The 14,066-nt window shown below is 43.2% G+C and overlaps 1 protein-coding gene across 1 annotated transcript; it reads right to left on the reverse strand.

Annotated features, from left to right (window-relative positions):
- Positions 1–462: 462 nt before the first annotated feature.
- On the reverse strand, positions 463–7,970 carry PRSS35 (serine protease 35). Its single transcript, XM_071741429.1, has one exon. The coding sequence runs from the start codon at positions 6,042–6,044 to the stop codon at positions 4,803–4,805; it is 1,242 nt and encodes a 413-aa protein (XP_071597530.1). The 5' UTR covers positions 6,045–7,970; the 3' UTR covers positions 463–4,802.
- Between the last annotated feature and the right edge of the window lie 6,096 nt (positions 7,971–14,066).

Raw genomic sequence — 14,066 nt, forward strand, 5'->3', positions numbered from 1 at the left:
CATGACAGAGGAAAAGAAAAACAGTAGAAAATATTTATTGACATAGAATGTGCACCGTATGATATCTTAATGTAGCAAAAGTTTGCATTTAATTTCCCAAATTACTTGTCATTTGGGGAAATTCAAAATATTATAAAAACTCAATTTTGGGGAGTTTGCTGTCAGTCTTGAAAAAGTCAAGAACATTAAAGAATCATCAAATCTATCTCTGGAGGTTTTTAACCTAAATGCTACCTCGTGCTCAGAGCAAAAGGCTGGTGCAGCAGGGACTCAAACATACTTCCAAATCCCTTGAGAGCAGTGAGCAATTTTAAGTTTTCCATTGAACAATATTCTTTATTTTATTTCCCCATTCATTCTTCAATCCAGGAACTTGTAGATGGAAAGATCTGAAATATTCTGTGCTTTAGAATTAGAAGCAGTTGATTAAATGCCTAAAAAGATACCAAACACAAACAGAGGTTATTTGAAAACATTTATTGGCTAGAATCTGTAGGTACATGCAAAAAATGGAGCCAACATTTAAATGCTTCAAGACTGAGATTTTTTGTTGTTGTTGTTGTGTTTTGTTTTGGCTTTTTTTTCCAATGGGGAACAGCCTTTATAGGAGACTTAACAAAAAGTCACATTTGAGAAACTTTCAAGTAAAGGGATCTCCCTTTACTCCCTATGCTGTGACTCAGTGTGATGGGAAGTTCACACTTCCAAGCCTTTTGGCCAGGACAGGGATCTGTAGCTTCCCGAGGATCCTAAATGAGAGAAGTGTAATCCCTGTGGCTTCAAGCAGAGATTGCAGACCGTGGTAAAAAACCCTCCCTGCTTGTGGTCTCTGCCAGAACTTGAGGCCTCTCCCAGCCCTTTCCTGGGTGCTGTTGGCTGGCAAGAACAGCCTCATTTTTAACAGTGAAAGGAGATTGTTCATGTAAGTTGCCATTTTTACATCCTAATTTATACTGCTATGCCTTCACTATCTGCCTACTTGTTCTTACAGTAAGTCCCTCTGCTACTTCACACCCATTTCATCTGTTACTTTTCACACTTTCTATATTCCTCGCATGCCACCTCCATCTTTCTAGTCTTCCTTACCATCTACTTCTCTTGATCTCTCTTTCTGTATTTACTGCTGTTTGCTGCCTGGTCATCTGTTATCAGCAGAATAGGAAGATCTCCCCGGATGTTTCTTTTCTCCACATGTAGATGAATTATTTTTGTACTTAGACTGTGCTGATTCATACTCCATACAGACTCACAAATCTTCAAAATTTGACTGGTAAACTGAGTCAAGGCATTTCTTTAAGCAATTTCTAAAGCATCAGGTACCCTATGCCTCATATAACAGAACTAATTTTGCTACATAACATTGTGGTTTTCTTTTGTTAAGGTAATATAAACTTCAACTTTTCACATTGCAAATAATCCCCTCGACTTCCATCGTATGTCTCAGACCCCAGACTAAATGCATACACAAATACCTTGCAGATGATGATCTGGGTGTGTTATAGTTTGTATGTGAGGTTTATCTTTGGCTCAGGAGAAAAAAAAATTGCTTATTAACTTTACAAATTGCCAGAAGTGCCTTAGTAGAAAAGGGATTTATGGAGTTTGTTTTTCCTAAACCCAGGAAAGATCCACTATAGCAACTCTTATGGAAAAGCATTAGTACTGACAAAATAAATTATGTACAGCCCAATACTTGAGGGAGGGGAAAATCCTTTCGGGAAACATCACAAGGGCTCTGTCCCCTTCTGGGCTGGAAACTCAGCCTTGGTGCTGGTGACCTAGACAACAGCAGATCTGATCTACTAAGAACACACCCTCCTCACATTTTCTCATTCATAACTAGATACTAACTGCAGTTTTTATATGGAAATATGTGAGGATTATGGCTCAGAAGCTCTTGATCCATTTGCAGGGGCTGATATCAGGAGCTGGACATTGACCTGTGTGTAAGTACTCGATTTATTAGAGACTTCAGAAGTCCCCTGTACTAAGCACTCACAGCATCTACCCAAAGCATTTCCTTCTCTGTTAGGCCAAGTGGCAGACAGAAATGTTGCCTGACATGCAGGTACAACAGCAGTAATATTTTTTTCATGTCTTCTTGTGCCTGCATTCCCTTTCCTGAAGGTGCTGACCCAGTAAAATGGCACATGCTCTACAAGCCCCTGTAGTTGCAGGTGTTTGTGCATGTGTACTCTAACACAGAGGCTTGAATATATAGAGTTTTGATACATTTTTATACTGCTCTGGGCAGCCTCTTTATTCTTTTAGTGCTATAAAAAGAGGCGCTGAGCATCTGATATTTATCTTCTGAGGATAAGCATTTGTTATCAGCCTGGTATGAGAACTTCAGGTTGTGGCTGAGGTATTTATAGCAGGTGATTATTATAACAAGACCATTTGAAAGATGACATCATCAGTTTCTTTTTTTTTAATTTTACCTTGTTCCTGATTCCCAAACTAATAAAGAAATAGATTATATTTCTGTTTCTAAGGAGAACACCTACTTAAAACTCACTGAAATAAGGAATTTACTAAGCCACCTTATCTTGATCAGTTTTAGACCCAGCTCAACAATGAGTATAATTGTAAAAAAATCAATGGACCTAGATTGACTTGTATTGGATTAATCATATGGGAACTTATTTATCACAGTAATTATGAAAAAAGGCACTTAAGGAAAACATTACAGAGACAACTGAAGAATATTGTAGGCCTGTTGCATAGAGCAAGAGTATTAAGTACTGGACTGAGGTGATTTGAAACTACTGGCAGTGAAGCCATATGTTTTAATAGAGATGTTAGCAACAATAAAAATTAATTAACCTTAAAATCTTAGACATTAATTACTAAACTTAAAAAATTATTATCACTTTTCTGCAAACAATCACACCAAATAAAATTTAAAAACAGAAAGAAATAAGAAAAGTTAAAAGTTTTCCCTGGAAAGGCTGATGTTAAAAGAAGTAGTTTCTTTTGAAGTGAGATCTCTTCCAATTCATGGAATATTGTTAATTATGCTATGGAAGCAATTCTAAAATTTTTATGATTTGGCAATAATATGAAGAAAGCTACCTGCACATTCAAAGTGTCAGCTTTTATACTTTCAATCATCTACAAAGAAGTGGGTTATTAAAAATATCTAATTTCATCAAAAGATATTGCAAGCATATTTTAAAGATACCAACAGACAAATAGTATTTAAAAATCTTGTTATATTGTTTCCTTCTGCACAGGAAGAAAATGTATTTTAGTCAGCATAAACTTATGATCAAAAAAAATTAAATACTGTGGTGCTGAAAAATCTTAAGAGTATTGAAACCCAAAGGATATGATCAGAAATACACAGTTATTAGATTAAAATAGCACCATAACAGTCCTGTGTGCTTCAAAATCTTGATATAAAATAGAAGATAGAGACTTGTGCAGCAATCAAAGTCAATTTTTAAATAGGTGATTTGTGTTTGAAGGTGTGTAAAAGTCAAGCTCACTTTGTGTTTTCATTAAATATATGGTTCAGCAAACATATTGAACCAAATTATTTGTTAACTACTGCTGCTACCTAACAAGATATCTCTTATAATGTCCAGGATAGTTCTACCATTCAGAAAGTGGTAAAATTTAGTTGGGAGAATCTTTTAGTCTTTTAGTTTATCCTCAGAAACTCATGTTGAGGTGGAGTCTGGATATGACATTATTAAACCCACCCACTTTGCAAAACCATATAAAGACAAACTAAAATATTGCTTCCCAACTGCCAGTCTAACACATACTATCCTATCTATGAAGCTGAACTTGTATAAAAGTAATCTATAAAAACTGAAAAAAAATGGTTAGCACCCAAAAAGTTCAATTCTCTGTGAAGCTTTGAATGATTGTCAAAAAGCCACTTCAGAAGTCAGTGACTTCCTCATGGTAAAGCTAAATGTTCAACTAGAAACTGAACTTACAGCTCTCCAAATGCTAACTGGAATGCAAATACATGTGTTTTAAGACTTCTATGGCTTCATAAAGAAATTTTAAAGGCATTAAATTTTATCCTCATATTTCTTCTTCTTCCAAGTATGGAAACTTCTGTGTTCATTGATTTCTTTTCACTGAACAATGAAGTGAATCTTGTCTTTAAGGTCTAACCCTCAGCTACAGAAATTTGAGATTTCCACACAAGTGTTCCTGCAGCAACCAGAGGAGTAGATCTTCCAAACTAATATGCATTATTACTTTGGACTAGACTGCATTATTAGGACTAGACTGCAGCTTCTCAACATGAAGCTGTGGTCTTTGGAGTATGTAAAAAAAAAACGGCTTGATCTCAAGCAGTCCTCTGGATCATGCTGCATATACAGGATTGTGCTGCATGCACATCTTGCACTTGAAGAGTTAGAACAGAACCCTGAGAAAAGCAAATCCATTGGAAAAATAGATATTGTATAAAACCAGCCAGAGACATTTCAATCCTCCCCTCAAAAAAAAAAAAAAAAAAAAAAAAAAAAAAAAAAAAAAAATTAGAAGCAGGTGTAGTGATTTTTTTTCTAATGTGAATGATTTGAACTTATCACACCTGCAAATTTAAATATATTTTGGAGTTTTAAGTGCATATCTAGGGTTGATATCAATTATAAATATTTTGTTTGACAATTCCACCTACCCATCCCCCAGCAATTCAGCATTCCTCAAGTCACCATATCATTACTTGTGAGCTTTGAGTTCAAAAACATCCTTGTGTGGAGTGATGCTCTTCCAGTAACTGCTGCAGCAGCCTTTCACACTGCAGGTGCTAAGTGAGTCAGGTTCAGCTCTCTTCAGCCTTGTGTGCAATTCCCATCATTCCCATGTATCCAGAAGCAGATCTGGGCGTATTTGAGAGGGGTAATTCTTACTGCTACATTGTAATCCTGCTGTTCACCGTTGACATCCACCCACTGATGGCCTGAATAGACAGCGATGATCTTGCGTTTCCACTTCTTTTTGTTTGGCTCCTTCAGACGCAGGTAGACACCAGACCCGGTGGAGCCAGGCTCAGCATCACAGTACTGATAAAGGAGATCATTGGACTCATCCGAAATGCTGCAGAATCTATAGACCAGCTGCCCAGATCGATCGTTGTCAAAACCTGAGAAGTGGATCATGCTCCTAGGCATCATTTTGATTGCTGGGCTGATTCCCAGCTCCATGTGTTTCCTTTTGTGGGGACGCTTGAGCTCAAGAACGGCGTAATCATAATCCAGGGCAATATCCTCAGAGATACCCTTAAACCAGCCTTTTGGGATGTGAGTGCTCTTCACCCTGGTCCACTGGAAGGAGGGCATGCCATCTGAGGTCCCCTGCTTTCTCCCAGATCTCCTCTGCTTTCTCCCACCACCTTTGGATCGGCGCCTTATTTCAGTGGCAGCTTCGGGATGGTCCTTGCCTGCAGAAACTTCCCTCCTACTTCTTCTGGCGCCTTTGCGTTTCCTGCCATCCCCTCTGGATTTCGTCTTCATCAGCCCCACCCTCAGCCTTTTGCTGCCCTTGACATAATCTTTGCCATTGTGCAGGCAGTGGGCAGCTGTTAGCACATGCTTAGGGGAGATGAGAACACCGCTGCAGCCCGTGGAGATCTTCACAGCTGTGTTGAACGGAAAGTTGGTCATAAAGCGCTTGTCATAGATGCTGAACCTACTGTCTGTCCCATATATCTGCCTCTTCTTCCTCACAGACCTCCGTGTGGTTGTGTTTCCAGCTGGGTCAAGCACTGGTCCGAGGACATTCACTTCAGTCAGGGTCCGTGTGCCATTTTCAAAAATGGTCTCATATGATAAAAGATCTTTCAAGTCAGACAAGCTTGGCACAGGCAATTTCCTTTGACATTCTATTCCACACACACTGTTCAGCTCTAATTTGGTTTTTGCTTCGAATTTAGGGCTGTCAAGGGAGAAAGTTCTTTCGCTCACAATCTGGGGAACCTTCTTTAAGTGCCAAGTAAAATCTTGTTCTGTTTCTGTTCCATCAGTGAGACCCAATATAGGTAGGAAAAATATGAATAGCAGTAGCACGTGCTCCATTTTGTCTATTTTTTTCTAAAACAAGAAAGAGAGGTTTGAAAACAGTCAGAAATATACACAGTTATCTTAGTATCTTCAAAGTACAATCATGCAATATTAGCACTGACACCAGTGGAACAGAATTCAACAATTTAATGCTCTGCTCAACGCTCTGCTCAAAATAGAGATGCCTCAGATATACCCTGGATTGCCTCTGATGTTTCCAGCAGTCCCTAGCAGGATGGGTGCAGACAAGTTATCCAGTATCCATGCTGAGTTACCCCCTGGAAGGTGGGAACAGCTGAGTTTTACCTGCTTTTCCCTCACAGAGGCAGTAGTCTGAGTTATTCCACTCTGTACAGTGCCCTGTTTTTATGTATCACATAGAAATGCAATTACGTTTTACACCTCCGCTTCTCTTTTCTATTGCTACGGGTTGTAGGAAGAACGTGGCTGAAAAACAGGAACATATTCAAAAATTGCATTCAAAAGCTGGAACCCAGGCAGATATGGACAGGTAGACTACACTTTTGAGACTTAAGAACCCTTAGGAAAGCAGAGCAATTGTGCTGTTCATGTAATGGCCCAAGTATAGCAGCTTTAAGTGCCTTGTAAGTTACCAATTGCCCCTCATCACCCCCCCTTTCAAGAGCTGTGAATCTGTCTGCTATGGGAAATGGTACTTTGCTAATTGCTTTCCCAAGGAACAAATTTAGAAACATCTCCTTTCTCCTTTCAAAGTTTATCTTAGAAGTGGCAGATGGAACAATCTGGGTGCCTTAAGGTGGTGGCAAGTCCCATTTTGAATGCTATCAGCTTCTGCTGGTCTGAAAGGCTTGGGTCTCCTGAAGACCTTGTGTTAGATATCCCTGTGTACCATGGCCTCCAAAATCTCATTCGTTTTCTATGCTTGAATATTTGATTATCCCTCAAGGTGTCAGAGAATTTCAAAATCCATGGAAGGGGCAGATGAGTGAGGAAAGTAGAAGGCTACTGCTTGAGAGGAACCTCCTGGTTATATACGTGCAGGAAAGCCCAGCCAAGTAGGAGGGACAAGTCTGCTGATTCATCACATGCTTTTTTTCCTGCAAAATCCCACAAAGGCTGCAGGAACTGTGCTGCCTGGGACATGTGGAAAGGCCCCACCTAGATGGGGAGATCCACCACACAAAGAATGAATACTTTAAATGGGAAAGACAAAAAGCAGTATTATTCCCATCAGTAGCTGGGAAGCACACAGGAAAAATGTAAAATTATTAGAAGTCTGTGGCAGAGCCAGAAACTGAACCCAGAAGCCTTGATTCTGAGCCCAAAACACTACTGAAAAGACCATTTTTCTCTTTTGGCAGCAAGTGATGTCAGTGACATTAAACAACTACCAGCCACTGCCATTGGGAAAGCTGCTCTCTGTACTTATACAATTATTTCAAATTACATGGAAACCTCAGCAGTGCAGAAATAAAGGGCCTATGATCAAACTTTAAAAGGCAAGCAATTCAAGGACATGTGTGTGGTTAAGCTCTCTGGTTTACACTGTAATGGCAGTGTAAAACAGGGGAAAGATAACCACTTTCCTTTTCTTGAGCTTAGTTTAGAATGAGTGAGTAGGACAAGTTTAGAATCCAGTGAAATAGTCTGGTTCCTAGCTAGCTAGAGATCAAGCATGAAAAAAAGAGGAGTATGTGTGCAACATGGAAAAAGAAGTGGTGACATCACTTTAAAAGTTGCATAATTTATTAAATCCTGCAATTTTAGGCATCTTCACCATACAGACATAGCTCTTGCTTTTAAGAGGTAACAATTACCACTTTTTAGTTGACAGAGCACTATGGTTCAAACACATCTTGTTGCTTCTAATGCCAAATTCACTGGGTGATTTTGCTTTTGCATGGAACACCAAATTTGACCCAGAGTTTACTTACTATAATATAACACATTTTGCAGTACATTTTGCACTACAGTATGAATATACTCTTTGTGGCTTTAAAGCAGCTAACTCAGGTTTTAGAGAGGGTGTGTGGACTTTCATAAGATATCTGGAGATTCCAGTGACTCCTAGGTCCAAACTCTGCATTTCAGTCTGCAGTCATACTAAAAGATATCTGAAGGGTTTGAAAATAGAGCAGAGTCATCCTAAGAACAAGGTTTTGTGTTGCCCATATCAGATTATGGGTATAGTAGGAATGCATACATGTAAACATAAATTTTTATGTATGGTTACCCTTAAAGTTATTTTTTATTGTTGCTCAATTAGTACTAAATTTGAAGAAGAATGATAATTTTACCTATCTATGGATAAATGATAAGGTGTCAAAATAAATAAATACTATGATGAGGCCATAAGAATAGCTTTCCTTGCCTGACAAAAGGTAAGGAAAAAAACTCTGCCTAAAACTCTGTTTCTGACGTTGGCCAAATAGGGATTCCTATGGTAGAGGCAAGAACTATGTGTAACCTTCTCCCTCATGGTCTCTTAGCTTACAGCCAGCTGGACCTCATCTACTGTAAACCAGAGGTAGATTCTGCAGCATGAGGAATCCTCAGTGGATTTCTTTTCCATAAGTTGCTCAGCCTTCCCTTGAACCCATATAAAATTTTGTACCCATGATGCTCTGCATTGAGGAGTTCCACAGCTTAACTACACATTGTATGAAGAAGCATCTCCTTTTCTTTGTTTTCAGCATGGTTTGATGATAAATAATATGATGTTAACATGGAAAAGATGGTTTTAATTTACTTTGCCTAATATAGCTGCTGAACAGACACAAGATATTAAGAAACAGTTCTTCTATCATGGTGTAGAATGCCTTTTCTTTGGTTTTGGATTTTGTTTTGTTTTGTTTGATGGTTTTTGTTTGGTTGGTTGGTTTTGGGTTTTTTTGTAGAACAATCCTCAGGGTCTGGGTACTTGCTATTTCTCTGTAGCTGGATCTTGTGAGCCCTAATGAAAGTACATTCATTAGCTGCTAGTTCATATAGAAAGTCTTAGAGGTGTTGATGTCATTCCTCTGTGATGGCTGAAGTTTTCCCAGCTGGACCCATAAGTAACTTTGCTTTATAGAGAGACTTTCTGCAAGTAAATGGGTGGAGTACTATGGCTCACTTCTGCCACTCTTTAAAAAGAAAAAGAAAGAAAACACACAACCCTCAATAGATGCATTGGAGCCTCCCATTTGAAATACTATACTCAAGTGCTCACTGCTTACAAAGGCAGCCTTGGAAGCCAAGTTTTCATCATTTATAAAGAACCACTTGTTGCTTGTAATGAGCTAACTATACTTCAGCAGAACTGGAAGCAGTCCAAGCCAAGGAACTTGATGAAAATGGTAATTGTCATTTCAGACAAGAGCAGAGGTTCCTACTTGGCAGCACTGTCATTTACAGCTGTGCACTTAAGCTCTGTTTACTAGCTCAGTCTCTTTCATTTAAGCAAGGCCAACTTCAAGCCTGGGCAAAGGAAGGAGTTGCCATGGCCCAGGACAGGTTGCTGGCAAGGGGGGAACACAGGGGTTCCTCTTGCCAGAAGATGGGGACAGCAGTGTGTAGACAGCTGCGAAGACACCTTTGCAGGGGGAGAGAATACAACATCCAGAGAAAGGAGGAAAGGCCCTGAGAAGGCTACAAGCTGGATACAAGAGAAAAAATCCTCAACATCTTGCTCTTTCTGCCATGCTGTTCTCCACTTTTCCTCCAGACTTCAAGCTGCTCTGTGCTCTCCTTCACTCCTTTTGCATGCAAATTTTGGGTTGGCTTGCAGCAATTAGAAGCCTTGAGCCAGCTCTAGCTCTGTCTTTATGGTAGGATGAATTACTTCAGAGAAGACAGAAGATGGAAATTAGAAAGTAAGAAATCCATGAAAATGTTTCTGTTCTTCCTCCAGTTTCCAAACTCAGCTGATAATGGTGAGGACTCCCTCCCTGCCTGGTGGCATTTCAGCTGCCAGATGTATATACACAATTAAAAGTATTTTCAGTTCTTAGTTCTGGCTTCCAACATCAAATATTTCTGCACTCATGGGACAAAACCTGCCCATCTCCTAACTTTTCAGTATATCCTTTAAATATTTTGTCAGTATAACCTACCTTACTCCAGTAGAATGGATCTCAAATGCTCAGGGGAAGGCTTGTAGTCAAGCAGAATTTGAATTTATTTCTCTTCAGTCTATCCCAGAGTGAATTTACATGTAAGTGTAGCTCAGACAGAGGAAAAGTTGTGTCCAACTACTTGACAGAATTTTATCTTGGTCTGTTCAGTGCAGCCTCTGCTCTGGGGTTTTCTTCCTATTGTAGGAAAGTCAGTGTGTTTGAAACTAAGTTTATATAATTTAAAATGCAATTTTCAGAGCATAAAATATTATAAGCTGCTATACTAACCAGCTCCTCTGACAGCTTTTTGGCCTTATTGTTGAAATGCACTGAAAGTTGGAATTGGTCATTTGACAAAGCAAAATAGAGAACAAATTTTGGAAATCTCACACTCTCTGGAAAAAACTATTACCATAACCTTATCCATCACTGCCCCCTTCACTCTTCTGGGAATTGCTCACTCCCTATATCAGTTCACAGACTTCATCCTTCATGGAGAAGAATGGATTTCATGGAGAAGTGGACTGCATGAAGAGGACTTCATGGAGAAAACCCCGCCGCGACTCCTGAGGCTTACAGAATTTAAGCAGCTTCAATAAGCATAAGAAGAACTGATTTTACACAGGCAACCCATATCTGAAATCACACACGCAGGGAGGGGGAAGTAAATAAAGAAAGGGGAGATGAACGGCAACCGGGACGACGGGGGCTTCACCTCCGACGGGAGCTTTCCCTACGCTGCCGCCGCGGCCGCCGGGTGGCGCGCCCGGACAGACGGTGGTGGCCCGGACAGGCGCTGGTGGCCCCGACCGAAGGTGGTGGCCCAAACAGGCGGTGGTGGCCCGGGCAGCCGGTGGTGGCTCGGTCACCCGGTGGTGGCCCCGACCGCCGGTGGTGGCCCGGACAGGCGGTGGTGGCCCCGACCGCCGGTGTCACAGACAGAGCCGATGGTGTCCCGGACACCGCGTCTGGCCCCGCTTCACCCTCCGCCCGCCATCCCTCGGGTGCCGGACTGGCCCCGCCGCCGGGCTCTTCACCCCGCTCCTCCGGGCCGGGAGAGGAGAAAAGGGGGGATGGGGGAGGAGGAGGACGCGGCTCCGGGGGTCGAGCCCTGCCAGCCCCGCTCAGCGGCCCCCGGGAAGGGAACAGGGGTGCATCGGCCGGGAACCAGCCGGAGGAACGGCGGGGACGCGGGGGGCTTTGCTGGGATGGCCGCTTCTGCACTGCCCGCCGCTCCTAGGCATTAGCATGTTAAAGCCCAGGGTTTTCTTGGGAAGAAGTGGAGGGTTTGGAAAGGGAGGCTGTAACTCTTCAGCTCTTAAGCCATCCCTTGGTCCTGCCTTCCGTGGGAGGCTCTGCTTTTCCGCGTCTGATCCAAAGGAGTTCCCTTTCTCCAGAGTCTGCAAGTTAAATAGCGCAGCTTTTTTTATTTATTTATTTATTTTTTTTTCCCCAAGATAAATTTGCTTCCAGCAGTGACGAATCTGGGTGAAATTATTATCAGCTCCAGAAGAGCGAGGGGATTAATCAGAATTAAAGGAAAGTGTGATTTGAAGGCTGAAGAGGCTTCTTGCCTACTCCCCACAGAAGGCTCAGCACAGAGACAAACCCCTGGAAGCCCAATAAATATGCCCCTTGCTTCTGTCCCGTTAGCCGTCTTGTGAAACTAGCTTCAAATAAAATAAAAGTATTTTTTTTAAAAAAAGGACCAAAGAAACGTGTCACGTTTTAGTCCTATCAAGAATATATCCATCAGGCTAAAGAAGCAGGAGCCTTATCCAAAGCTGCCAAGCTTAATGTACTGACATTGCCCAGGCGCATCATTTTTTAAAACGACCCGAATAAGAGGAAGGACACCGAAAAAAACACAAAACAAAACAAAAAAGCCCGGATGTCACCTGAAGCTGCCCTGTCCCCGGACCCGAGCTGCCCAGACCCGGTCCCCGAGCAGCCACCCTTGCTCCCCATCCCCATCTCCGAGTTTGCCCACCCAGCGCTGCCACCACCACCAAGTGTCTGGGGACAGTCTCCTCTCCCGCGGCCGGCGTCGGGAAGGGTTTCTCTCCTACCTGGCACCCTGAAGCAGGACAAACGGAGGGGAAGGCGCTCACAGCCCCGGGAATCAGGCTCTCGGCTCCGCTCCTCTCCGCGCCCTCCCGCCCGCCCGCCGCTCAGCGCCCACGGCTACTGAGGACGGGGCGAGGGGAGCGGCTAGGTCTTCCCAGGCGGGGGAGGGGATGGAAAAAAGAGGAAAAGAAAAAAAAAAAAAAAAGAAAGAAAGAAAAAGGGAAAAAAAAAAAAAAAAAAAAAAAAAAGGCGAGAGGGAGGAGGCCGGGAGGGTGAAAGGGGGTGGGCCGAGGGGAGCGGAGGAGCGGAGGCAGATCCCGATATCTACTCGGTCGGGACGGGAAGCAGGGGCTCTGCCTGCGGGGCGGGGAGGTGCATCGTCCCGGGAGAGGCTTCCTCTCGGAGCCGGGCAGGGAGTCGGGGTGACCCGCACAGGGACGGGGCAGGAGAGGCCGTAGGGCCGGGGGGGAAGGAGAGGGAGAGGGGAGGGAAGGCGGAGATAAGCTGCGAGGCGGAGGGACCCCGTACCCGGGGGAAAGGCAAGGCGGGAGGGCACCGCACCGTCCCCACCGCGACACCTGCCTGGGGCCGGGGCTGCCGGGAGGGGGTGGACGCGGAGAGGGCCTCTCTGCCCTGTCCCACCGTAGGGCTCCCGGGAAAGGCGAAGAGCGACTGCCGGCTCCACGGGAGGCTCCTCGGGCCGGGATGGGGCTTGCGGCTGCGGGGAGTGGCGTTCCCTCTTCCCTTGGCTTCCCAGCCTTCCAACCCCGCTCCTCAGGGACTGGCGTGCTCCTCAGGAACTCTCAGGGCTGCCGTGCTCCTCAGAGACTCTTCTGGCCCTGCTCCTCATGGCTTGCCGTGCCCCTCAGGGACCCTCCTGGTCATGCTTCCCAGACAAGCCCTTCTTTCCAGCCCTACTCCTCAGGGCCTCAGAGGTCATGTGAGAAATACCTCCCTCCTTTTCTCCTCACTCTTCACCCCTCTCTTTCTGCCTTCCTCTTCCCTTGGTGTCCCTTTTGTCTCCCTTCCCAAGGCAGAAAGGTTTTGAGTGATGGTCTCTGCCCCGGGGATCAGCCCCATGCACTATAAGAAGATCTTTCCCAAAGCTTTGCTACGTAAATGCACGACATGAAAAGCCCTCGCACGAAGCACTTTTTGCAAGCGCTCAACCTGAATAGTTTAGATGAGCTCTTCTGCTGAAATGTTCCCTAGAGGAGGGCCAAGTGATTTGCCAAAACCTGCAGGAAGTTTGTGGCATTGCTAGAGGTCAGACTGAGATCTCCAGAGTGCAGTTTCATTAATAGTAGGCATATCCTTCCTTTAAAAGACTCAACTTTGGAAATTTATTGAAACCAATTATATAAATAGGTTGGAAATCAGTCTTTGGCCAGCAACTGCACCCTGCAGTTTCATTTCAAAGACTGAGGTTGATTCTTTGCAACATAACTTTCATTGGCAGTTTTTGTTGTTTGTGTGTACAACTTCAAACTAAAGTGTAACAATAACTATTCATGTCCCTGAGAAAACAAGATGAAGAATTTCTAGTTTAATTAGCAAGGTAAGACAGAAATATGTATAAGGCAGTTACATTTTACAAGCAATTTTTTGAACAAAATAGCTTCTGTACTGGGTCAGACAAATGGCTTTGCTGGACCAATATCATATTGCATTAGAACAGGGCAAAGTCATGCAGCAGTCACCTCCAGCAGTTTCTCTGCCACCAATATTTCCAACTTGGAGAGTTTCTGAGGCAGATGTATGTTCTATGCTTTTAGTAACCTTCACTGTGTTTCTCCATCAGGCACTCACCTGTCTTCCCTTAAACCTACATAGGTCTGTAGCATCTAAATGCTGCTGTCGTGACAGGTCAGTCATGTGTTGTGCAAAAACT

Source organism: Heliangelus exortis, chromosome 3 (genome assembly GCF_036169615.1).
Source record: "Heliangelus exortis chromosome 3, bHelExo1.hap1, whole genome shotgun sequence".
Taxonomy (NCBI): domain Eukaryota; kingdom Metazoa; phylum Chordata; class Aves; order Apodiformes; family Trochilidae; genus Heliangelus; species Heliangelus exortis.

Excerpts from the sequence above, each read along its gene's own strand:
- PRSS35 (XM_071741429.1), bottom strand. The coding sequence starts at position 6,044 with ATGGAGCACGTGCTACTGCTATTCATATTTTTCCTACCTATATTGGGT.